Below are 27,368 nucleotides of genomic sequence, written 5' to 3'. Positions count from 1 at the left end.
CTTCTCCCTACTATTCCTCCTCCCCCTGACAGAGTATCAGTACACAGATGTCCTGAAAACTGTGTCTACTAAGACCTGATCTGTAGACTCATGCTTTCTTACACTAGGCCTGATCTTGGCTTGTTTACAGAAAGAGCTAATTCTGGTTTTTTTTCTTGTGCCCGCTTAAGAAGGTAATTTTTCAAGAGAGGATATTGTTTTGCAGATCACTTTTGTAACATTTGTATCGAAGGCTTTGTTTTGTGTGGCAACCTTTTGATACGAGATAAGAAATGACAGAAAAGATGCACTAGTTCAGCAGTAATTATTCAATGTACTGTAAAGCAGTGCTCAAGAATGATACTTTGAAACTGCAGTTGCTCTAGATAGCTATATTGTAAGTAACATATTAAGGAGATAGACGCAGAGAATTTGCCACTGCATGTGATAACATTCTCCAGGATGAAACCTTTGATGATGATATTTTGTGACACAGTCTCTTTGTCAGTAAGCTAATGTGCATGGAAATGCTGATTTCACTCAGATGTTTTCAGTGTGCTTTTCCTTACAGTTCAGTGCGGGAATCTTATCAGTTTAGATGTTCAGCATTGCAGATGTGATGAGGGTGTGTTTCTCAATATGCACACAGCATAAAGTAAATCTATCGCAGGACATCAGTCATAGCAAAAGTTAATAAACTGTGCTTTTGTTTTACTTGTCAGTTACAAAGGTCCATTGTTAGATGACGGAGCGCTGGCTCAGGCAGTCTCTCGTGGAGCCAGTTCCCCTGAATTCACCAAACTCTGTGCTTGGTTGGTATCTGAGTTACGGCTATTCTGTAAACTAGAGGAAAATGTGCAGGCAACTAACAGTAAGTAGCCATAACTCTAGCACAAACGTGCACTTAATGTATGTTCTTGCATGCCATAAAGATTTGGGCTGACAATTGCCAAATTTGTTGTACCAGGGAGCACTGTCTGTGCGCTGTCAGATTTTGGTTATTTTCCACCTGAAACTTGCCTCATGAACAGCCAGTAGAGATTGAAATAATAGTGAGGCTCAAACAGTCTTTGTTCTGAAATTAGCTTTTTCTTTTAATTGTTCAACCATAGAACTTTTTTTTAAAATTCTTGGATGGATTTAACAAAACATTAGGTTTTTTGGGTTTTTTTAATTAGATCATGAGAATACTTGTATTTCAATGCTCCTGTTTGTAATTTTGATGTAAGAAATACCTACTACTGTTCAAGGAAATGTTCTCATGACTACAGTAACGATATTTTCTTTTTATTTTTGGTTACCTTAACTCTGTGATTACTATGTATTTTTCCCCCTTTATGAAATACTCTGGGAGAAGGAGCCTGAAAATGTTCGTTTGTTTATTATTTTGGCGGAGGAAGCAAACCTTAGTTTTCAAAAAATGTTGGTTTTGGTCAACTGGTCATGACATTCTACAGATTAAATTGGTGTGATAACCTGTACTTCTGAGTATCTAATGTATTAACTTGTAATGCTTTTATGAACTTAACTTTCAGTCTACTCGATGGCCAAAGATTGCTGCATTTCACCTCAATATCTGTTCTTTTCCTCTTTCTCTCTGTTTTTGACATGTCCATCCTTTCTTATTTGAGTGTATTTGACTCCCTAGCTCTGTAACAATACAGCATTTCACCTCTTCTAGCAGTATAAGGTTCCTACTATGTTTTGTGTAAAAATACAATCCAGAAGTACTCTAGCACCTATTTCAAATTCTTTAAACGCAGTGATAGAAACATTTTATCTGTAGTACCATCAAGCCCTACCTTCATTTTGTGGGACTTGAGTTTATAAATAACAGACATTTTGGGTTGAAGTCCCTTTTAAAATGAAGGAAAACTGTTACCTCTCATTGATCGCTATTTTTTGCATAACTTGGCTTAACAAATTCAGATTAGTTTCACTAATTTCTGACACAAATATCAGTCTAAGCTTTGATTTACATGACCTGATTATGAAGTAAGATCATTTGACAAATGTGAGCTTACAGGGAGAAGTGGTAAAAGCGTGAGAGCTCATAAACCATGTTATTTGTGACTTTGTCAGAACTACCTAATACATTTGTAGTGGGAAAAGTTAGTTGATACTTAAAATACCCCTGTAAAATTTGCGATGTTTTTAATGTCACTTCATTGTAGAAGTTGCCAGTGGCTCTCTGTTGTAGCTGGGGAAAGCTGCCAGTGAAACATAATTTTACAATAATGAGGAATATCATGGCTCCAAGTAGGTTGTGCTGTGTCTTTGAGAAACTCAAAGAACACATTTGGCTTCCATTAAAAGCAGGGTTTTAATGTTAAATAGCAACTGGAGCAAAGCATAATTTTTTATAATTTTTTTTTTTAAGTATCCAATTCATTCTACTCACAGCCAGAGATATATGTATTAGGTGTAAAGAAATTACTATTCTTTTCCTTCTAAGGTCCAAATGAAGCAGAAGAATTTCAACTCGAAATGAGTGGGTTGCTGGCTGAAATGAACTGTCCATATGCATCATTAACATCAGGAGATGTGACAAAACGCCTTCATAATCAAAAGAACTGTCTCCTGCTGCTTAGTAAGTTAAAGGGGTGCTTGCAAGCAAATCTGTTTTTGTGCAAGAATCATAGTATTGTTTCTTATACTTAATGATATACTGTTTTGTTTACCACAATGTATAAACAGTTACCTAAAATGATGAATTATTTCCCCCTGTAATTTATACTGTCAGAATGTTATACTTTTGGGTGTAATAAACTTACCAGTCATTCTGTAGCCAGTATAGGATGGAAGATACTCTGAATATTAACATTTTTCACATTCACTAGCAACAGGCCTGTCCTGTTACTTCTCAGGAGGTACTCTGAAGAGGGAATAATTTGAAGACTTCTGCCAGGATTTAGCCACTGAACTTTGTTTAGAAGGGTTGTAAAAAAGACAGCTAACACCAGATGCATCATCGTTTTGGAGTCCCCACCATGATGACTTGCAAGGTGCAATAAGACTTGCATTTTCCTACACTCCGACAACAACTGGAATTGTTGTGAAGAAGAGAAAATGTTTTATCCCAACTCCTAGTTCTTTTGATCATCTCCCTGAGTAAATAGCTTCAATGTTGCTTTCTGCTGATTGAAAATAAATTAGCAGTAGCAATGGTGATGTCTTCCCTTTACTTTTCCACCCAGCAGATCTCAATACCTAAATTGGTTTTATTCCTGCTTAGGAAATGTTAGAGGAGAAGAAATAGTACTTCAGTTTGGAAAAAGTGTGTGATGTTGATTCACATTTAAAAAAAAATAATAAAATTTACAAGTGTCAGAGTTAGAAATTGTAATACTAATTTTAATCTGATCTTAAATTCAACATAATGTTTTATTTGCTTCCTCAGTTGCTGCCAGTTCTTTTAACTTTTCAAAACAGAAATTTAGTTCTGCCCTCAGCTGCGATGTAAGAAATTAATTACAGAGTAGGTTCTAGTATTTCAACAGTAGGAGAGAGATGAGTAGTAAGACTTAATCTGAATTTGTTTTGATAGCATGTTCAAAAATGTCAGGTGAAGTGAGGTAATAATTGCGTTTAAAATATTTTGTAGCTCCAACAGTCTGCCCTTCAGCTTATTCTCTGTAAGCCAAGCCATTTAGTAAATTTGGCTTGCCTGTGACACACAGTTTATTCCAGAGGTCCTCTGTGATGTACATTTTGGTAATAAAAGGCCTTGTCCAGAAGCTGGCAGGAACACTGTGTTTACTGTCAAATATGGAATTGAAATAGATGCCAAACTCCTTTTATGTGTACTGTGATAGTTGCATAGCTTGCTTTACCTACATTAAGCTAACTTATTAGGTATCCTGTTGTACGGGAACCATAAACCCAGATTTTTTTCAGAAGAAACAGAATAACCCTCTTTAATTGAATGCCAGGTTATTTTATATTTTAACAAAATGCAGCACAGTTTATGTCAGTTGGAAGATGTAACAGTATTGCTGCGAGAGGAAAGCGCCAAATAAACATAAATAGTTAGATTGCCTTGGTGTTCAGCATCACTAGAATACAATATTAAGTACTGGCATCAGCAAAAATAAAAAGTACAAGAGTTTCAGGTTGGTTCAGAAAAGGTCTGCAAAAAAGAATCACTATCTGGAGAACATCTGTGTCTTACAGTGATACACTTAAAAATTTCAGTGTTTGTCAGAGGAGGTTGAAGGTAGCTTGAATATAGTCTCTGAATTCTTGAAACAAAATGCTGCTGCTAGTTTCTTTTTCAGGAGGTCCTAATGGGGTGTAAATAATTGAAAGTTGAATATAAGAAAAATCTATATAAAGTACCATTGAAAGAACTTAGAAAGGATTCTTCACTGCTTTGCATATTAAGAATGTTATAATTCATAAGGTGTTCTGTGTCTTTAGCAGAAGACATTCTAGAGATCTAGAAGAAATTCTAGAGATCATTAAAATGCTTTGTTCTTTTCTTAATCTTTTGATCTGTCCCAATTTCATAGGTGGCAAGCTGCTTTTGTATAGCCATGGGTTTATAGCCCTGCTCACAAGTCTGCCTTTATCAGTGCAGTATCTATTTTTCAATCCTTATTTTTAGAAATAATTATTTACGTTACTGTTATGGTCACACAGTATGATTCATGATAAAAGTGTTGTTAAACCTGTGCATTTCTTTCAGTTCAGACCTTGAAGTTGTGACAATCACAAGCAAAGGCTGTGTGCTAAGTTTATATATCACTGTAACCAACACCTAATGCTGAAATTTTGGGTGTGTACCGTGTTCAGAAATTGTCATTTTAATATTTTTTGTTTGTTTGATAAAGGAGTTCTAATGTGGTGGTAGGCTCTTGCAGTTCTGATATTGAAGAGCCCTGCAGGCATTCTAGCTTTTATTTCATCAGTTACTGCCTTCCTTTCTGGAATTATTATAAACCTGAATTCTCAATAGTACTTTTAAAAGCGGGGGGGTTTTTCCACTCTGCATCTTGCCTGGTGAAGTAGAGGAGATTCATCCAACACTTCACTTCTCTCTACTCATTTCCTTGCTTTGTTTCCTAGAGCCTCAAGGAGTGCTTGCTTGTCTAGCTTAAAGTGCACATCCAAGTCTCTCATCCTGCTTACTTCCATGTTCCTAGTCTCCTGTCTTTGCTGGGCGAAGCCCGAGGAAAAGAGCTGTGCTCTGTTGAACTTTGTGATTAATACCGGTTGGAATCATAAGGATTTTTTCCAGGATTTAATTGGTTGTATTAAACCTTTCCCCTGTTTGTTGTGTTCCTAGCATTGAGCTCAGTGCTTGTTAGAAATAGGAGCGTTCTGTGGATACCAAAATTGTAGCCCTGACTCTTTCTAAAACAGTCCATTTGCACACTCATTGGTTGTAAGCGCTTGAGTTCTCGCTGGTTCTAAAATAATTCTAACTCGGCTGTATCTGATGCCAAAATCTAGTTTTTCTTGCCCAGCATACCTCACCTCAGACCTGGAAGCTGCCGGAATGCTGTGTGTGAATGCCCCTCCTTAAAAAGCACAGGAAGGAGGTGGCAGTGAAGTCTTTCAGGAGCTAAAAGGCGTAAGTATTGCTTTAGGCACGTCCAAGCCTCCAGCCAACATAACGATGTTCCAGTTCTTCAGTGGAATTGGAAAAAAAAAGATCCAGAGGAACAAAACTAGAATATTTATGATGTTACTGTTTTGATGGAAAATAGTTCTGCTACCAGGGAGATAGTTACCTCTTGCGAAACTCCAGTGTTTGAACTGTGAAGGAGGGTTAACGTGCTTTACTGAGTATGCCAAGAGTCAGGATCCTGAAAATGCGTTTAAAGGCTTTTTCCATGCCAAGGCACGAGGTCAGGGACTACTGCTATCATTGTGCCTTACGGGGTGAGGTATTTCTTACTCTGCTGTAGGTTTTAATGTCATCCCCTGTTGCAGAAGACACGGAAGCTGCTGCGCTTAAGCCTCAGGAAGAACATTAAGGAGAAACACATTCCAAGAAATACACCTAAACAAATTTTTACAGGAACCTACTGTTTTAAAAATGTTTAGGTTAACAGCTGTTGTAGCTCAAGTCAAGTTTACACCTTTTCCCTAAGGCTTCTTTGGTTCTGTTTATTTTTGTTCCTTTACATATATGTGTTCTCTAGGTTGTTGTGGGGGTTTTTAAAAGACATTTACTTCTGTCTGAGTAATTTTTATAAAACAGAAAATTGAAGTGTAACGGACTGTCCAGTGCACAGACCAAAGGTGGAGGACAGAAAGTTTTTAAGTTAAGTAAGTTAACTTGCAGAGTAGAGGAGAGAGAAGAGAACCTTTGTGGACTTTAAAGAACAGATATGATTACAAAGCTCCCCAAAATATTTCAGAGAGTTTTTTTGACTAACCTTTTAGTTGCATTGTACTTAAATAAATCCAAGCCACTGAAACTAGTGCTTCACTTCTTTGCAAGAAATCGGTTTGGATTGACTTGTTTAAGAAGAGGAGGATGGTCTTCCAGCAGAAGTCCAACGAGTAGAATGGAAGCAGTTTGTTTTCTGATTTTGGCATTGTCATGGGCATCAAATAGTTAGATAAGAAAACTGTGCTTCCATTTTCTAGAAAAGGTAGAAAATATACATAACAGTGAACAATGCTAGCAAGGTTCGCTGGTGAAAGAGACTCTATAAAAATACAGACTACAAAGTAGATCAAGATCTTTTTAGTCTGGGAATTCTGTTATGCTTTACTAATTGACTTTTACACTGTCTTGCTTTAAAGTCGAATTTGCGTACACCTTGCAAAATCGTTAAGGTTAAATTACCGTTACCTCATTGCTTTATATCCATAGGTGGTTATACTAAAAAAACCCAACTGAACAGTCCTTATAGCATAATAAAATACATCAGCAATTTCTAACCTACAGGGTTTTTTAGAAATCATATATAGCTGTGGTGCTTGCAGTCTGAACACTTCAGATGTTGGTAGTATCTGAGAAGGAAAAAGAAAATCTGACAACTGAAAAACTTAATTTACTTTGAAGTGAAAGTACATCACAAAGTCGAGCAAAATGTGAAAAATAACATAGAGTGAAAATTTTACTTGACTGTAAGATGGTCCAAGCTTTTGTCACTGCTACTCCATTTCTTCCCCCTGAAGTCCTCAGAAATTTTAAGATGGGAAAGATAACCTAAGTTGTGCCCAAACTTTTAAAATGCAAGTTAAATTTAAATTTTCATATTGAAGATTTTCTCCTTTGGATTGTAAAGAGGGGTCCTTCTTTAGATTGTGTTACATTTCACATAGTCTTAGTCCCTTTTTGATACAAGTGTGGGGTGTTTTTCTGAACTAAAGAGATGACGTGTAGAATAATACTGCTGTCTTCAAGGGGAGCTGTACCTCATGGAATCTGTCTATTTTAACTGTAGATCTACTCTATAGCCCCTTCTCTTAAATAATTATAACTGAGACTCCCAGAAATATAAAAATACTTGCCTTCCAAAAGAAGTGTGCTTGGTTCTCTGTCCCAGAGAAAACAACTTGATATTGGAGGTTGCTCTGTCAAGGCTGTGATCGTCCAAGAGTCCTCTTCTGTAATTTCAATCTTGAAAAGCTTATTTTTTTTAGCCAATGCTTATATTTTGATACGTCTCCTAACAGCTGAAGGAAGCCCTAGCAAAGGTTCCACCTAATCACGTTGGAAAACCTTTACTGAAGAAACAACTGGGACCAGCTCACTGGGTCAGTAGTTGCAGGTGTTAGAGCCCGTTTCCCTTTTTCAGGTACATAAAAGTATTGATCTTGATTCTGTGTGTAATGTTGCAAGATGATTTTTCTCATCTCTTTCTGAAGATAAGACAATTTCTTGCAGTATTTTACCTATATGTTGGTACAGTAAGTGTTCAGCAACTGACAAGATCTTGGGTTCGTTAATCTGTATGTCCAGATGCAGGCAAAAGTTTTCCAAAATAAAGGAGATTTACGGTGGTGGTGCTGACCTGCATGCTTGTGCAGTAGCTTAAGCCTTCCTCTCCTGCTCCTTGCCAGCACTGTCTGTGTGACCTAGCCTTGCTGAGATGGTGTCACATCCCCTCCTGTGGCTTCTTTCCAGCTAACCTGTGGGTCTCCCCATTGGTTCCTCGTCTCTTTCTGTCCTGCTGGAGTAGCCTGCTTCCTTCATAGCCTCTTCTCCAAGAAGCAGTGAGTGTGCAGGTGGAAGGGGGAGAGGCTGTACACCCAGGTGGCAGAGGCACAATCATCTCCAGCTGGGTTTTGTCACCTGCTCTTCTAGAATGATGGTGCCTGGGTTAGATACTGCTGCTGCACCAGCACAAAGCTATGGCTACTGCTGTGAGACTGCGAGTCTCTCTTGTGTCTCTTGCTTAAGGTTGAAGCTCTTCTGCTCCCAACAGTCGGCTTCCTTCAGTGCTTGTATTGAGGCTGAAAGTGGGCCCTGTTCTAAGTTCTTGGCCCCTTTAAAACTTTCGGTGGCGATACTTGCAGCGCGCTTGGAGGGGATCAAAGTACAAGAGCTGGAAGTTGGGTCGTGACGACGTCTTGGAAATTGGGGGTACTTAAGTAGAGAATATGCTGATAACAGGAGCGCAAAAAGCATACCTTGAGATTAGACACGTTGAGTTGGCCTTGGTGGTCTTACCTTTGGAGAGAAACAGGGTGCAGCAGTCTGTGCAGCAAACTGCATCATCAGTGATGAAGGTTGTTGTGCTGCTCCTTCTCCCGAGCCCCCCAAAACCCACAAGTACTATTACATTTTGGCCCCACGTAGCAAACCCAGTACCCACCAAGGGCTTACTTCTCTTGTGGGTGGCTCTGTCAGATGAAGCACGCTGGGTGAGTTGTGGTGGGTGGGTTTTATTTTTTGTAACGTGGGGTGGTCTTTCCTTCTATAGTGTAGATTCTTTGGAGAGCCTGTGGTAGAAGCTGGTGTTGAAAACGGTGCGAGCCGCATTGACGTCTGTGGAGAACCCCAGGTACGTGACCGTAGAAAAATGCTACCTTCTATCAAAGAGCTGTTAAAGGGGTATTTGTGTAGTATTTTTTCTGCTAACGTTGCTGAGCGTGAAGACAAATTTTGCCTCCTGCTCTGCTGGTTTACGATGCATTACTTGTTTTTAAGTACATTAATGTGTATTAGTTGGATAGTTTTCTTACTTGGAGACAAGAGCCTCTCGGGTTCTCTCTGGAAATCCAAAATGCTTGAGTTCTGCTTCGAGTCTGGGTTGTGATTCTACATGGGAATTTTGTGCAGGCCACCTTTCTTTGCACTGCTGTGATACTTTCATGCCGTAAAACAGGAGTAGTATGTATCTGTCTTAAAGATGCTTGTAAGTGTTTTGAAGTATGCGGGGTGCTGTGATAAGACAGTAAAGCGCTGATGGCTCATATTGGGTGTGGCCGAGTACAGAGTTCTGCTTAAAATACTTGTTCTGACTGTGTTTTAGTTTCTGGAAGGAATGTGCCTGAAATACAATGAAAAAGCTGCGGAAAAGGGAGCGTATGTCATTGGAAGCTGTGGCTTTGACTCTATACCAGCTGATATGGGAGTACTGTGCACCAGAGACAAGTTGAAAGGTGACTTATTTAAGTGTGACCTTATGCGGAAAAAGAAGTGCAGACCATGCTTTCATCTGGCTTCCCAAAGCAGCAATGCTTATGTGGAGACTCCTTCAGTCTCTCTTTTTGCCTGCCTTTACCAGCTGATCAGTTTCGACCAAACCTGGTAAATAAAAATTGAGAAGTAAATCATATTCCCATTAGCTTGGAGAAGATTGGTCATTAGGTGAAGGAGGGATTCAAGGTAATGCTGCTCGCTGAGAGAACAGAACCTGCAGCTGTCAGCAGCAGGCTGTTGAGCCAGGCTGTGGACATCCCTAGGCAAGGCTCAGCGCACTGCCCCTTGTGCAGTGCGGATCTTGTAGGGAAAAGACAGTGGGGACAGGAAGGCTGCGGGAGAGGGATTGGAAATTAGTGGGTGATCCGGTTTCCTAGGTTTTCTTTCTCTACTGGAAGCCCTGAGAAGCCATTGTCTGAGTGTAAGTAGACAGCCAGTGCCGTGCCGTGCCTTTGTCTTAAAGAGCAGCCAGACAGTAACTGAAAGAGGATAAATATATTTGAGGGAAGATGCGAGATGATTCCATTCTGTGCAAATAGTACTTGCTCCCAATCTCAAATGCGGATACTTCGTTCGTCAGGTCTGACTTGCAGTTGGAAGGGCTGATGAAAGCATCCGAATGTTTTGCTTTTATGTACCGTTAGAAGTGCTATGAAGTGGGATTGCTTTACGTTGGAGCGTGTCATCAGCTTTCAGTTTAATAAAACTCAATCTGGATCTGATTGAAGGGAGAGGAGAGGCGTGGAAATGAGGATCTGGTTGTTCGCGGGGTTATAATTTGATGTCGGATACTTGATTTGAAGAAAGATGTCTTTTATATCTTCCTGTTTGGCCTTTAGGGTATTACCAACTGTCTGTCCAGTTGCTTGCTATATTGACATTTGCCCCCACAAGTACAGTCTTAATGCTCTCAGAAGGAACTGAGCAAAGCAAAACAAAGCGGAATTTGGAGGAGTTGTTTTGTTTTGCTATTCATCACAACTAAGCATGCTTTGCAAAACACAAGCTATGCTAAACTTAAAGGTTTTAGGCTATCTTGTGTGTTTGGAGGTTTGGGGGAGGGGGTTGGGGGGGTGGTTTGTTTGGTTTGGGTTTTTTTGTAGTTAAGGTCTACCAAAATCTGTAAGTCCATCTCAGTTTTCACAGCCTACGTCATCCTTAATTTTGAAACTTGGAGGAAAACTGAATATGGCTCTTAATATTCCTTTCCTTTATTTTTTTTTTTGGTGTGTATTATTTTTATTATGTCATTAAGTGGATAAGACAAATGAAAAATGTAGCGAGTAAAGCTAATATTGGTGACGCTTCTTGAAGTACTTTACGTAAGAAGTTTGATACTTGCTAACTAAAAGAGCTGTGGAACTTAATCGTAGTTTATTTTACTTTGAGGTAAAGATGTGACTCTGCCTTTTCAACTAACAGTGTCAGTGGCCTGCTGTTTGAGTCTACCAGAGTGTACTCTGGCTTTGTGAACTAATGACTGTATATGCCAAGTCATGTTTTCTCCTCCCTTAAAGGTACCTTAACTGCTGTTGAAAGTTTCCTGAAGGTGAAATCTGGGCCTGAGGTTGGTTGGTTTACGCCTTCTTGGAAACTGAGAGGTATTTGTGGTGACTTCACTGTAGCCCATTAGAATAACTGTTGTTACATTAATTCAGACCAAGGAACAAGCTGGCAGGTCTTTGGTGATGGCTCTAAGAACTTTAGGAGCTAACAGAAGTATGCCGAGCAAACACGCTTTTGTAAGGTTCGTTTGCATAGGCTGTCTACCTAAAGTTTGCTGTGTTAAGCCATTTCAGGAAATAATATTTGCAGAGATGTCGGAAGGATTCATACATAAATAAACTGTAACAGATACATAGTGTGTTGCCAGTAATCCTAGTGTTTGGCCGTTTGGTGGGTTTTTTTGCTTGCTTGCTTGTTTTGTTTGGGGGGTATGTTTCAAGGTACATGTATTAGCATTACAGGCATTAAAGTATAATAATTGCAACAAGGTGTAATGTATGTAATAACTGTAAGGTCATTATTGAAATAATGCAACGATGACCCAAACCAAGACAGTGTTGGTGCCCAGCAATGGAACATACTGCTTCTCCTGTCCTGTCCTGAGCACCCATATTGCCAGATGGGGCCCAAGTCATAGCCTGTTCTTATGAGCATTGGGAGGAGAGGAGGAAGTGCGTGGATTGGGAGAGTAATATCTGTCTGTTAAAGGACAGGGAATAGTAGTTAATGAGAGTGTATAAATCTGTATGTTGGGTATAAAGGTGGTTTAAGTATGTAGGATAAGTTGTAAGTGCTGGTAAGAAGGGATTTAGTAACGAGAATTAAATACAATGGGGCAGTTTTTTATATATATAGAAAAATAAATATAAAATCTTCTCTGTATTAACTTCCGTGGGACCTGAGCATGACACAAATGGTATGGCGTAAGGGGTGGAGATTGCATTGGGTCTGGCTGAGATGGAGTTAATTTTCCCCGTAGCAGCCCTCATCGTGCTGTGCTCTGTACTGGTGCTAGAAAGGTGCTGATAACACACCAGCGTTCTGGCTGCTGCTAAGCAGTGCTCGCACAGCATCAAGGCTGGCTCTCCAATATTTCCCCCCGCCCTCACCCAGTAGTCTGGGGGTGGGCAAGATTCTGGGAGGGGACACAGCCAGGGTAGTGACCCAAACTGACGAAAGGCGTATTCCGTACCATATGATGTCTGCTCGGTGATAAAAGCTACGAGAAAGGAGGAGGGGTGGGGGGCATGTGTTAGTACAAGGTTTGCCTCCTGGAGCAACTGCTCTGTGTCCTGAAGCCCTGCTTCCCGGGAAGTGGCTGGACATCGCCTGCTGATGGGAAGTAGAGAATAAAGCTTTTGTTTTCCTTTGCTTCTGCATGCGGCCTTTGCTTTTGCTTTAGTAAACCGCCTTGATCTTGACCTATGAGGGGTTTTTTCCCATATGATTTTCTCCTCTCCCTGTCCTACTGAGGAGGGAAGTGATAGAGCGGCTTGGTGGGCACCTGGCATTCAGCCAAGGTCAATCCACCGCATTTCAATGTACTTTTATGCGTGTAATCGTAATACATCTATGTAATAATGTGTAATATATGTAATAATTGTAAGGTCATTATTAAAATAATACATGAAACCTTCAGATGCTGAATTAACTACGGTTTCATGGTATGTTGCCAGGGCTCTTGTGCACATGATGGGACCTGGAAGTCAGCGGTTTATGGCCTTGCGGATCAAGACAACCTGAGGAAGCTTCGAAAAAAGATAGGATATGCCCCTGTTCCAGTAGTTGGTGCAAAACTTAGAAGCAGGTATAAGAAGCGTAAGACGTGAAACACGCTGTCTTCTAACAGCTCCAGTATTCACTACATAGGTTGGCAACATATTGCTTTGCTAAATACTAAAAAGATGCATTTAGGACTTCAGTGTAATATGAATGGATAGATACTCATCTAGTAGAATTGAAGATAAGTTCAGTTTTACTGATTTGTTCCTATTTTACTGAAAAAAAAGAGAACATGTCCCAGCATTTACGGGCTCTCAAAGTTAACTTGTTCTAAGAGACTTTTGTTGACATGGCAAACTTTTGTGTTTGATTTCAGAAGCGATTGGTAGGAGGAAAAAAGAAATGTGAGGAGAGTATTATTTTGATTATCAAATTCATCCTCGCTGTAGTGCATGGGATTTTGAGTTGAGCCAGGGATAAATTTGGAATGGTTTGCTTTCAGTGGAAGGAGGTGAAGTCATAGAAATGCTTGAGGAAAAAGCCAGTATGGGTAGGGCTGTTATGATCTGTTTCTTTCAGCACGCGTGAACATGTGAACATTTTTTCTGACTTTCTTTTTTCCATTGGCAGAGGACTTGTGTTTTACAATCAGGAATTCAAAGAGTACTCCATTCGATTCATGGGATCTGATGGTTCCGTTGTGAAACGGTCTCAGTGTTACTTGCACACAGAGTTGCAGGAAACACCTGTAAGTTACTGGTTTTGGTATACTATGTCCTTAGTAGCATTTTCAGCGCATCTTTCCTTTATGTGATAACTGTTCTTAGTGCAGATCTGCGTAGTAGGGCTTCTGCAGTTAGGTAAATAGTAACGAACTGCGATGTGCTTCTGCTTCTGTAAAGAAGGAGGCTGGTGCTGTTGGTCTCCTTTGCAAGCTGTTTGACCTGATGTGGTCCAGGTTCTTCTGGGTGCACGGGCCTCTTTCATACTACTCGATGCTCTGCCTGATGAGCTTGCTTATTGCTGCTAGCATAATAGATACGAGAGTCTCTCGTAGGGTTCTTATGCTATCTGATTTCTGGGCCTGTATTTGTAGGGAATGGAAGCCTTGAGTCACGGAAATATTTGAAAGGTAGGCTTCCTTATTTTGGGGAATGATGAATACGTTAAATTCTGTTCCTGTGCAGAGGCTTTTCTTGTTTTAATCAGTGGAGCTTCTAAAAGCATTGTAATTGTAGTCTGTGCAACTATGGTCAGGTCAGGTCAGTGTAGTAAACATTCTGATAAAGAATTCGTATGCTGCTCATTTGTATCTGGAGACGTCTTTGATGCTTGGGTCTCTGGTGTGCAGAGTAAAGGCAAGGTGAAGCGGTGGTCGTGTTTAGTTTTTGTTTTCCATGGTTTCCTGAGAGGAGACCAGCCCCAACAACGTATAGAACAGCTGTGCAGAATCACAGGCATCAGTTAAGAGATGAAGGTGAGACAGTGCTCTGAAAATATACTTGGAAACTACTCATGAGAAAGGCTTCCCATTGCTATTCCAAAATTCTAAAGGAAGGCGTCAGTTTGTCTTAAACTAAAGCAGTAAGGGGAGGAAAGGAAGATCTTGGGAAAGCAGCCTGGAATTGGATACCAAAATGCACCTTTCTTTAAAGTGTTCCACTCTTGTTTACCATGCTCGCTCCCTCGCCATTCTGTAGTTACACTGTCTTCTCATAATGAATTACAAAGTGAAGCATTATTCAGAGAGTTGCTTAGAACCAAGACAATTGTCTAAGGCCCGATTTAAACAGCTATCTATTGTATCAAGCAGTTGCATCCTAATGTGGGGGTAGATTCATTTTTACAAATGAACTGATGCAAAAATTTTAATGTAAATTCTACCACTGGAAATATGGTTTTGCCTCAGGTGCAGTATGGCGCTTATGTGAACATAGGTGGTCTTGGCTCTGTTATCAAGCTGATGTTTGCTGGCATTTTATTTCTTCTTCTTGTGAAGTTGAGCTTTGGAAGAAAACTTCTGACAAAAGTAAGTGTTCAGAACACAAAAGAATTAAGTGTTTGGATATTTTTTCCCCCTCTAGTTTACTGTTGTTTGTTTGGTTTTTTCCCCTGTTCTTATATAGTACCCGGAATTTTTCTCTGCTGGATTCTTCACAAAGAAAGGACCAACCCAGAAACAGGTAGCTGACTGTTTTCCATCACAATTACTGAATAGATTTGTTATGATAATGGTGGACTAGTAATCTAGAGTCAGCTGCTTAGTCCCAAAGAAATAATTTCTAAATGCACATTGTGTGTGCCTGTTCAGTTAGCTTTGAATATTTAAATCATCATGCCTTCTGCTATTAGACATCAGAGTATGTGCAACTCATACCAGGAGAAAATGTCCACCGCATTTCAGTATACTTCTATGCGTGTAATCGTAATACACCTATGTAATAACGTGTAATATATGTAATAATTGTAAGGTCATTATAAAAATAATACGTGAAACCTTCAGATACTGATTCACAGCCATTTACTCTTCATCTGCCTTTCAGTTTGAAAAGATGTAGTCATACATAGAAATGCTTTTGCTGCATCTGTTGCATCAGTGTCTGCATTTCCAGTTAATGGAATGGTTTCTCTTGAGTTTGCTGGCTGCAGAAACGAACCTATGAATATAACCAGCTTGCTAAATTCTGCACACGCTCTCCTGTGGGAGAGAGTGGCTTTTTCTTTCTCAGGCAGTGAAATACATCCTTGACTTAAAAATAAATAAAAGGTCTCACTCACTCACTGTACCACTACTGTTTTTCTCTTTTGATTTTCATTAACAGGGGTGGTGTATATTCTCCAGGAGCTGCTTTCTCCAAAACAAAACCGATCGATCGCCTCAACAAACGTGGTGTTGAGTTCTCTGTTATTAGCAAGCCTGAACTCTGAAGTCAAAACATAACTGTATGAACTAACCCCTTTCCTGGGTCTAACTCCAATAAAACTCATTTGGCTGTAAAAGCCTAATCATAAAATGGTTTCAGTGTGCTATTGTTTACAGCAGAAACAGAAGAAAAATGGAGTTAAAAGTTACAGTACTATTTGCTATAGCGAGCAAGCCCATGAAGGGGCTTGAGTTTTAGTTCCCAAGCATATTAAATCAGTGACTTATTGGGTACTAGTTCTAGAATTTTCTTTGATCTCTTCTAGCTAAATTTTAAGCTACTACTTAAGAGAACCACTATGGCATCTGCTTCACAATCAGCCACAGCCTTCTTGCTTGGCCCCAGTCTGCAACTATTAAAAGCAGGCAGGCCCTGGATAACAAGTGCCTTAGCAGATGAAACAACTAGTTACTCCTCATGCCTGTTTGGGAGGGGCGCTATTGCTTTGTGGTGTTCTTGCTTTCAAAGCCTTAGTGCCCATAGTGAAATAAAAGAGTAGTTGTTGTTTCTCAGAGCTTAAGGAACAGTTTTGTCTCCTTTTTCCCCCTGGGTTATTATAGAGACCAGGTGACTCTGTACTGTTGTCATAAGGTATGTTGACTTTCATTCTTACTAGCTTGCCTGTAGTGACTTGCACTAAAATAGAAGAGAAAGCACAAAGAGTAGGGTTTGTCAATGAGACCGTCATCAGCAACACGGCAGTTCTTCTCCCCATGGTGGCCAGCGGTGCCAGGGCTGGGAGGCCTGAGTGGCCCTACAAGCTGGTGGTGGTTCAGGGTTTTTCTGGGTGGGGTGTTTGGTGGTGGTGGTTGTTGGGGGTGTTTTTGTTGTTGTAGCTAAGGTCTACCAAAACCGGTTAAGTCCATCTCGGTTTTTACATTCTACATCATCCTTTATTTTGAAACTTGGAGGAAAACGGAATATGGCTCTTAATAGTATTTTCCTTTTGGTTGATTACTTGCATTATGTCATTAACTAGGTAAGACAAATGAAAACTGTAATGAGTAAAGCTAATATTGGTGACCCTTACTGAAGTACTTTACATAAGAAATTTTCCTCCTAAAGTTCTGAAAATTACTCTTTTGAGATAGAAAAAATCTCTTCATCTCCCACAGCTGCATCACATTCACCATCTCTATTACCAGGCAAATCCCATGCAACTGTTGCTCTGTAGTATCACAGCTGTATTGAAGATTGAGATCACAACTATTCTGTTCAGGTAGGCAAAGCCAAAAAGATCAGCACCAAGAAGATTGGTCAGTTATGTCCTTACATGAGAAGAGTCTGATGGCAGTGAATGGAAAGACAGTTTAAGACAAGTAAAATTCCTACAAAAAGCCATCACTGAATTTGATGGAGACTGAGATTGCTTAACTGGCCTCGCTTAGGTTGTCATTCCCTTAAATGGATTAAGAAACATATACATTCTTGCTTGTGGGCACGCAAGTCAAACTCTACAGAGCCATTGAGCACTTAAATAATGAGACGGTTAAGCTACAAATTGCATCTCTAACGGCTTAAGTATATTGAGAAGTCCAATGTTAACTTACTTTGTTCCCTGCAATAAACACGAGTGTATTTCAGAAAGCTATGGGACAATGTGCGTACTGCAGTTAACTTAGAACTAAACTTCCCCTCTTCAAGACTGTTCCCAACGTCCTGCTTCCAAAAGGATTCTACATACGCTTGTGCTGTTGGTGCTCATACAAATCACACACCTACCTCCTCACCTTTCTCTCTCTGTGTATTGAAGTTGCAGTCGTAGTACCAAAATACAAGCAATCAGTCATTCACTAAGAATTCACGATTTAGGCTGGATTGAAACCAAGTTCAACAGCAACGCGCACCACACCAATGACTGCTGTGGGATAAGCCTGCTCTTGGACCTTGCCAGGTCAGAGTCACAGCCAAGGAGTGAGTGACCTGAACGAACAAGCCACATCAGTGACCGTAACTTGCATTTTTCCCACTACCTCACAGATTGGTCATCCACACAGCACAGTGCATTGGAAAATGCATTGCATTTTAGGAACAGCTTTAATTCAAAAGGAACTGCGGTACATTTATCTCCAGGCTTATCAAAGAGACTCATGATCTTGACTGCTTTGGTGAAAACAAGCATTCCTGGAATGGAAACCTGGAAGTTTTGCATAGAAGACAAAAGTACAAAGAGAATAGGAAACAAATGCTGTCTTATTACTTGAAATCCTATTCTCTCTTCATATTTTCAGATTGGCCTAGACTAATAGGTTACAAGTATTGCCTAACAACTCACAAGAAACTATGGACCGGTTTCTGCCTGTAGCTTGGTTTTTTCCCCACCAGAAATCAACACCTAGGCTATTTCTGATTAGTTACATGGGAACCGATGAAATTCCAGGAAATAAATGTATTGCACTGACAACCCTGAGAGTTATCTGCGCCTTTATTTACACACTAGGCATGTTCTTGTAATACGATCCATTACAGATCTTATTATTGCAGCACATTTTGATGGGTTTCTCTCTTCTAGCATCAAAGGACTGCCAGCAGGTCCTTGGGGGAAGGCCTCCTCCCCTGTGCTCTCCTCCAATACTAATCGTCTCTTTCTGCCCCGACGTCCTGTTCCTACTGTAGTCCTGGGTGTGCTTGATTCCTCGTTTGGCTGGGCAGCTCTTTGCTCAGGAGCATCCGTTTTTTCTAGTTTAGCATGTGGGACTCCTCTTATTCTTCTCTCAGGAGTATCAAGGATTCCCACTTTCCCACCTGCACACATGTCTTCCTGAGCAGAGGGAGATTCTGTGTCTGCCAGGAGATTTTGTGCCTGCTTCCTGGCCCTTCTTCCCGGAGTGACGGGAAGTTTGAATTCTGTTTGAGGAAGCGATGATTTAGACAGATCAAGGTCAGAATTTTCTGAATCTTCTGATGAACTCATCTTTCTTCTTCTGCCTCTTTTAGCTGGCACCGGTAAAAGGTGTTGCGCACTAGGCTGCACCTCTTGATCCTTGACAATATTTTGCATAAATTGTAAATTAACGCTTTTCAGTTTTCTTGTACTTCTGCTGGGACTGACTGACGTTTTTATCTTATGACCAGTGTCAATCTGGCCAGTGTCTTGACCTCCCGCTGAACTTTTCCCTCCTCTAGTCCTTTGGGAAGTAGCAGAAGCGATAATGCTACCTTCAGCAAGAGAAGTTTCCTCATTAGCCTCTCCCAAGAGTTCAGCTGCAGCTTCCTTTGCTCTCCTTAATCTTCTTCTTGGAGTAGCGGCTACGGACTGTGTAGGGAGGGACAATGTTCGTCCATCAGAAAGACTGCTTTCTACTTTTTCTGCACTACTTGGTTTAGGCTTCCTGCCTTTCCTAGGAGTAACAGGTATCACAAGCATTTGCTCCTCTTGAGCATTTTCTTCTGTTTGAAGACTAGAAGTCTCAGGCGCTTCTTTTGTTTGCCTGGTATTTCTCCTAGGAGACAGTGCAAACAGACCTGGTTTGCCTGTCTTCAGTAGCTGCTGAGTGCCTGCCGATGGAGCACTTAGACTTCTACTCAGCTGTCCCCTTGTACGTGTTCTAGGAGCGATGCCGTGCTCTACTTGACGTACGCTGGTTTCGTCTTCCACTCCTTCTGGCACAGTTCTTAAGGGAGCTTTTGCCTTCTGGAATCCAGTTACCTTTTTACCTGTGGTTTCATGAATAGATTGTTCTACAACTTCAGATGTAAATTCTTTACTTCTTGTGTCTTTGATTGCATCCAGTAAGTTCTCAGCAATAGCTGCCTTAATGGGTTCAGGCACATACGGGAGCGACTCTGCCATATTTTGAGATGCCTGATAACTAGTTACAGTGGACACCGAGTTGGTAACATGTTCTTGGGTTTCAGTATTTCCTAAACTGTTGACAGGTTTTTCCTCTGTTGTTGTGCCAGCTGCTTTAGAAGCATCTACTAATGTAGGGTCTCCCATCTCTGCTTCACCTTCTTCTCCTTCCAAGACTAAAGTAGAATTACTCTGGGATAGAAAAAGCTCTCCATCTCCCTCAGCTGCATCACATTCGCCATCTCTGTTATCAGGCAAATGACATGCAAGCTGTTGCTCTGTAGTATCATGGCTGTACTGAAGATTGCCTGAGGGATGTATTTCACTATATGGTGATGTTTCAGGTGCTGCTTCTGAGGTTTGTGCCTTAACCGCACCATCTTCAATAACCTAAAGTTAAAAAATGTCTCTTAATGCATTATCAGTTACCAAACAGACTAACTTCAGGCTGAGCTAGATGAAGCTGAGGACAGTGAAATGCTGCTTTTCCTTTCAGATCGCCACCAAACGTAAAGTTAGAAACATACAAGGTACTCTCTACTACAGATAAAAGTTTATGCGTCTAAGGGACAGAGAACAGAGTATTCCGTGTATACAATCACATGCTCCATTTCTGATACTTCTGTTCCTGACTAACGATTTGCCACCCCCCGTGAACAAAGTGAGCAGTTTTACAATACAAGCTGTATACCCAGCTGGCAGCAATCATCACATTGCAGTACTTTCCGGACTGACTACAAATCCACACAGAGTGACCGACTCTGCATCTAACGAACGGGGCAAAGTACAACGATGTCCCCCAAGCTTAAAGTTTCGGTCATCATAGTTGTCACCGCAACACTTGTAGTCAAACTGGCCAGGTATCACATCGCACAACTCAACACCGCACTTTAAGGAATCACTTGGATTGCAGGAGACAACACATAGATTCTAAGTACCTCCCTCTCAGCCTTTGTAGCTCCCCATACTGAGCAATTATTCTCTCCTGCTAGAGCCACATGAGACACTCAAGCTTTTATGTTGAGAACAAAAGTAGTCTCTGTTATGTATTTCAAGTGACTCAGATGGCCAAGATAATTTAATCAACGCGTGAAGACCTTTGCCCAACCCTCTAAGTTACAGTGCTAGCCGAAGAGGGCAGAAGGAAGAAGCCACTCAGCGGGAGCCTCCATAGAATCTGCTTATTTTCTTGCCTCCTGCCTTGTCAAAAGTTGCTAAAGCATCATCTTTTATCGTATTCTTAAACAGTTGTTCAACCCTAAACAAGACCCGAACGACATGCAGGAGACCTCGCATAGGACCATGCTGGTTTCAGCAGCCCAAGGATATGCAAATTTTCAAAGTCCTCAAACACTATTGTAATTAGCCTGGCAGAGAAGGGGAAGATGCGGGCAGATTTCTCCTCCCTAGGCTGGCTCCCCAAGGAGAAAAGGTAAACAGTGTAATCATTAACAGTCTCCAGGCGATGGCACCCCAAGTACGGAGATGCCCCCCATAGGCGGGCTCGCCGAGGAAAAAAGCTAAAAGCTGTAATTACTAATAGTTTCCGATGGATGGCTCCCGAAGTATGAAGGTGACGGCAATACCGAGTACAAATACCAGACTAGTTTCACGACCACCAGCAATTCTACCCTGTCATAAGCCGGCGTTACGAAGTACAACAGGGTAACTCCAGCCCGGTTCCCACCGGCCATTAACAGCACGGCAGGGAGCACAGACCGCAAGCGAGGTATTAGCGCAAATTTGAGAACAAGTGCATGTAGTTGCGCAACACGCATCTAGCAACGTGCCACGCTTCAAAGCTAAATTCGAGAAACACTAGTCATAGAATCGTAGAATCGTAGAATCATTTAGGTTGGAAAAGACCATCAAGATCATCGAGTCCAACCATTAACCATGCCCACTAAACCATGTCCTGAAGTACCCTGTCCACTCGCTTTTTGAATATCTCCAGGGATGGTGACTCAACCACTTCCCTGGGCAGCACAGTTCAATGTTTGACAACCCTCTCAGTCTGCATAAACTTTCCTTTTATGCTTATAAATCTACGACCAAGACAGTAGGAAGTAGTTTGTCCTAAATTCAGTGAAGGTAGACAAGCCAAAAAGACACCTTTACGTATAGCTCAGTAAGAACCAGTCATAACGAAAACAGGAAAACCTTCACTCTACTGCTACAGGAATGGCTGCAGCAGCTTTGTGACCGTCTCACATGCCGGCTCCCTTCTTCCCATCACAAATTTTCCATTTACTCCCATAAGTGCGTGATTTATGTATTCCCAAGTCTATAATCATCTTCTCTAGAGCATTGTCCTAAACCCCAAAGCCGAGACGAGCTACGCAAGCGACTGCCTATTCAACTTCATCTGAAATCTGGGACACTGAAAAGCATCTTCTGTTGCTTGAGACCAATCTAGTTGTGCTATGCCTACCTTTCAGTTTGTATTTCACTCTAACTATTACTAATTCCTGTGAGAACAACCCTACAGGAAATCGACAGCATACTCTATATGCTACTTAGAGGACATCCACAATGAATCCAAATCACTCCTCGGCCCCAGCAGAAGTGAGAACAATGGGGACAACCTGCGACAACTGAGGAATCTCCGGCTCTGATTTTCAGCCCTTGTGAACAACCTTTTAAAATTCATATTTTACAAAGTTGAGATGTTAAAACCCCCACATTTTCACACACACACAAAAAGAGTTTTAGGTAGCTGGAAATATCTTGACACTGAAATTAACTCATTACTGGGAATTCTCTTTATGTTAATAAGGAACAAATAGCAAAGGACCTAAGCACCCAAATCATTCTGAAAATGAGTTTGGTTCCCACGTCATTTTGTCATTTGCTAAACGGCCTCCGGTATTGAAAAGCTGCGCTCCCCAACTTTTCTTATTGTCTTCAACATTAAAACTATTTCTTTTTTTAAGTCAAATAAGAAACATTTACATTCTAGCAAACCAAATGAAGGCATGGTGATTTTAAAGAATATTTAGGCGGGTTTTAGCACTCCTACAGCTCTCAAAGGCCCAAGTCTTGGCAGGTTCTATTCTGTGTTCTAGGTACAGCAAATGCATAGGAGAAAAACCTATCTGCCCTTACCCAACGAGGTTTGGACTTGTGTTACCCAGCTAAAGAAACTGAGACGGTTTTGCGTGCCTTCTAATTGTCAGTTAGACAGGACTGTCCTCAATTTGCAAGGTGTTTTCTCTTTTGTAGAAAATGGGAAAATAGTTTACTTACATTAATTTCCTCAGTTTTAGGAAGATTGTTACAAACAGTTACTTCTTCCTGTGGAAGAGGAACGTTTCCTTCATCTTCAGCTGCTTCTGGGTTACGTTCTTCAGGTAAATCCACACACTTCCCCTCAAGGCAATTTTCTGAATGAGTACTGACCACATCCTCGCTGTCAAGGGTACGTATCACAGCTGGAAGAGATTTATATGATTTTAACTTAACTGCTCTACAAATGAGATGCGTTTAAGCAACAGGAAGTAACAGAGGGAGCAGGAGCCAAGAATACAGTTCTCCATCCTGCCACATACATCGGGCTTTCCCCAAACGCTAGAAACCAGAACCATCTACCTGGTAGCTAGTTATTCTTCACAGCCGGAATAGTGAGGGATGCATCATCTTTCAAAATAGTAACTCAAGCAGCAGATCCCATAGCACACAAATTAGTAGTGGTGTACAACACCGAAATAAACACTGATCTCTCCTTCTAATATTTTACATTCTACCAGTGTTCTCAGTACCTTTATCCAGAACAGGAACATTGGCTATGCATTTTCTACAAGGACTTTCTCTGAGGAGGGTATTCTTCTCTCTACGGTTTAATGAAAGGTAGCAGTAACATGCTAGTACTACTTCAGTCTGAGACGCCTGTAGCGCTATGGCAAACTGCACGTTTTACTTGAGGCGTTCAGCTACCTTAACTCACATAACATCTCCCACATACTGTTACGTACATTCACCCTCTGCCTGCAGGGATTCAGAAAGCTGTGGGTTTGTTGCAACTGGTATGGCTTTTTCTGCTGATGAAGAGGACATTTTGGACTCCTGCTGGTTTGCTTCACTGCATGAACAGAAAGAGAGAAATCCATCATAAAGCTTCAAAACAAACCTTGAAGAGCTTTACAAATTACTTTCTCACTGTAAAGTCTTCAAGTTTCCAAACAGAAAAAAATTAAGAAAAATTAGAAATTCCTTTACCAACACATCGACATTCAATTCCCGACTCATCTTGTGCAACGAATCAAGTACTTAACATTCTTCCCAGCTATCTCACACTGGATAATAACATAACAACAGAGTTGTATTAAAGAATAATATATTATTTGTCTTCTGTAGAAAGAGTGCAGCTGCCATACTCGAGGTCTAGAAGCAACTGAACAAAAGTGTGTGCCACTGTAAGTTACCACGTGAAATTAAGGGTTATTTCATCGCTAACGTCTCTCACTAAGCAGTTGCAGCTTTTCAAGTACCTGGTGAGAAAACTGCTTCCCTTTCCAGAAACAAATAGATGCTAATTGACCACACACAGAAAATAGAAATTAAGTGTATAAAATACTGCCAGAAAGTATTCAAGCCGCACAATAAACCCACTAAAGTTACAGGAATCTCAGGTGTAATTTTCACCGACATAACATTCCGACAAAAGCAGGGCTTCTCTTCACAGTATCTGCTTAGTAGCCCCCTCAAACTGTAGAAAGGTGCATACAGCCTGCTGAATGAAGTCCTCAGCCCACTACTTTGGGGTCTGCAATGATTTGAGAAAAAAGGCTCAAAGTGACAGCTCGTCAATTTCACTTCTATTCACACCACATTAGTTCTGTCCACAGACAGAAAGGGACAGGAAACCTGTTGTATTTAAGAACACAGGACAGAACCAATACCAGCTCAAAAATCATAGTTTTCAAACACAGGAAAGCCAGCAGTCACACGTTGTGTGAACCTAAAGGTGTCTCGATTTCATAAACTTACCCTTCACTTGCAGTCCCAGAAGTAGCAGCCTCAGCAGCTTGAAACAACCATTTACCATCCTCAGGAAGGGTAAGACGTTCAGCATTTGATTCTTCCACAAATCCTACAAAAACAGACAGATGGGTGACTTCCCTGTTGCACTTAACATCATTTCTTTTAAAATGCTCATATGATTTTCAAGAGAGCCGGCAACGCATTTCACCTAGGATGGTGACCTAACAAAATAACGCTACCAAGACTTCAAATGCACAGAAGGTCTGAATTCTTCTTTCCAGTAAAAGAAGAAGTCTGACGCGTAATTTCCGTCAAGAAAACAGCATGGCCATTGACATTCTGTTTACAAACTCAACTTGATATGTTACTGACCTAATACATAAAAACCTCAGGAAACATCCCTCCTTCTTAAAATCGGGTCATAAGTTTTTCTTATTTCTCTTTGGATATTTAACTCATCCCAGCAATGCTTCTTTCCTCTCTTGATTTCGTTTGCCCTCTTCTACAAGAATGCATCTAAGGTCGTCTCCCGTTCTTTTCTCTAGCGATTGACTGGTGCTGTTGAAACCCAACTGCTTGCTAGCCTGTTTTTCTCTCAACAGGCCAAATTTTAGAAACACCCTCCTCCTTTTCTTCTTTGTTTCTGCCGTCTGCTTCCTCCAGATCCAACAATTACCTTTGCAGACAGTACGCAGGACTGGGATAATTTTGCTAGCTCAGGCCAAACAAGAGCTATACTGACTGCCCTCTAACGCTTCCAGAGTACTGAAATTGTACAGAACTCTTTGTACCATAGTCCGGCAATGACAAACTTTCTTCATAAGGTTATTCTTTAATGATTAGGACCTCATCATTGTTTTTAAGGAAAAGCACCCTTGATTTCTTGTCCAAACACAGGGCAGCTAAAATCAGACAGGCAAATGTTTTGACCTGTCTTACTAGAAACACTCAGACCTGGAGAACCCCAGGTCTGAATTCCCATATACACGGAGCCCCTGTCTGGGCACTCCTCTTATTGAAAAAGAAGAGGAGCTGAGGAACTTCAGGAGCAGCAGTCACTCTCCAGGATCCTCCGGAATCATCTCGGGCTTAGGACTGAATCAGGCTGCATATGATGCACTGATACCGGAGTACACGCTCCCCACTACAAACTGTTTCGAGACCTCGGACGCAGAACTCCGACACTTGCATACCTCTCCCAGGAATAGCAAACTTCTGTTATAAGGAGCTGAGCGGACTGAGCTCTGTTTGTCCAATCCTGACTGTAGCTGTGTTTACACATCTTCTCCCTGTTCCTGCACTACTGTCATTCCCAGCTCTTCATCACTGCTCACCACCTAGTGAGTGACATCTCTTCTAACCTGCCAGCAGACCTGCTCATATGAACACATCCTCAGCAGCTGCACTGGCTTGAATGAGTTGAATGGAGCTCAATTACCAAAGACCAGCTGAAATAGGTTTGGAAAAGGCTGCATAAGCTGTTGAGCCAGCAAAAGGAGCAAGCATAGCTGTAATGAGAAGCAGATACACAAGCAGACTCACTTCCCAAAGAAAACTATTTAACTGAGCACTAACGAGGGGGGTAAAAAAACAAAAGAACAACAAAAAATTACCTATCTAGTCAAAGCACGCCATACGCTAAACGTGCTGTAAAAAAACCTGCAGCCTACAGAAGTACCCCTAAAACAGAACCAGAAGCCTAAGTTTTCAACTTGTACCCCTCTCAAAACTCCCACAAGTCACTGCTGCCTCTCCGCTGCAATTACACACAAGAAGTGCCCGCCAAAAGCAGTATACATTCAGAATGTCCACGAGACCTAAAAAAGGACTCAAAACACAGTGGCAAGTTTAAAAGCCTAGGACAAGGAAGTGCCTGGGACATTTGTGAATGCTCATCATGGACTGTTGCACCCATCAGTAATTTAGCCTTTTGAAGACATCTGAGAAATGCAGAAGCTTAGGTTATCATACCAGGAAACATACCAGCTGCTTTTCTTAGTTCTGATGAATCTGGTTGTTCCATCGGGAAGGGTTTCTCTTCAACTATTTCACTGTCTTCCTCCTTCTCCAGTTCTTCAAAATCGGCAGTTTCTTCAGTGGAAGAATTAGCTGGATTAACAGCTATAAAGATGACTTCATCTTCAAAATCGCCAGGTGATTTTGCATCATGATACTCCAAAGCAGCTTGGTCTGACCTGGCAGAGAAGTTACTCTTTTCTTTGCTGACATCCATTTTCTCCAAACCATCTCCAGACTCTTCTACTTCAGCACCATCTTCCTCGGGATTGCTCAGAGGAAACAGAGTTGGTTCATCTCTACTTTCCTCCACCACTCCGTGATGATGCTCAGATGAAACTCCAGATGGTGCTTTATTATCTTCCGTCACCTTTATTTTTTAAAAAGAAAGTTCACAATCAAGATCACACATATACTTTTTGTCAAAGCCAGACAAAAAAAAGAACAAATATATACCAATATTTGTCAGTTTTACAAGTGTCACCTCAAGCAAGGTGCTACAAAATTAGTTCTCCTTCTAGCGCTATCTTGGCTTTTAAAGCGGAGTGTAAAAACCAATCACACTGTTGACTGCTTATTGAGTTTCCACAGCCTTGGAGAATTAAGATGAAGTGGGCCTTGTAAGTGCGTGCTTACCCTGTCATCTCAAGGCTGTTCATTGGGTTCACTACTGTGTTTTCAAGAAGAGGGAGCTTTGCATACCTAAAATCGTAACTCCAAGATTTCTCTTTTTTTATGCTTGCCTTTTCAGCTTGTATGCACTACTAACATATTTTAGCGTTCACTATGCCTGTGGCGTGGAACAAGGAAATTAATCCGGCCACGCTGCACTATTACT

General features: G+C 41.0%; 1 protein-coding gene and 1 pseudogene across 1 annotated transcript; one reads left to right on the top strand and one right to left on the bottom strand.

Moving 5' to 3' along the window:
* The first annotated feature begins 576 nt into the window (after positions 1 to 576).
* On the top strand, positions 577 to 17,987 carry LOC126051803 (saccharopine dehydrogenase-like oxidoreductase). The gene is made up of 10 exons (XM_049831494.1): positions 577 to 850; positions 2,435 to 2,569; positions 2,820 to 2,984; positions 7,618 to 7,698; positions 9,420 to 9,549; positions 11,107 to 11,156; positions 12,772 to 12,902; positions 13,448 to 13,565; positions 14,944 to 15,000; positions 17,973 to 17,987. Exons 3-10 carry the CDS (start codon positions 2,943 to 2,945, stop codon positions 17,985 to 17,987), a joined length of 624 nt encoding a protein of 207 aa, XP_049687451.1. The 5' UTR covers positions 577 to 850; positions 2,435 to 2,569; positions 2,820 to 2,942.
* Positions 17,988 to 18,166: 179 nt separating this feature from the next.
* Positions 18,167 to 27,368, bottom strand: part of LOC126051802 (protein ELYS-like) — a 45,049-nt pseudogene continuing 35,847 nt past the window's right edge.

The sequence above is a fragment of the Accipiter gentilis genome, chromosome 28 (assembly GCF_929443795.1).
Source record: "Accipiter gentilis chromosome 28, bAccGen1.1, whole genome shotgun sequence".
In the NCBI taxonomy this organism is placed as follows: Eukaryota; Metazoa; Chordata; class Aves; order Accipitriformes; family Accipitridae; genus Astur; species Astur gentilis.
This window is presented reverse-complemented; position numbering and strand designations above follow the sequence as displayed.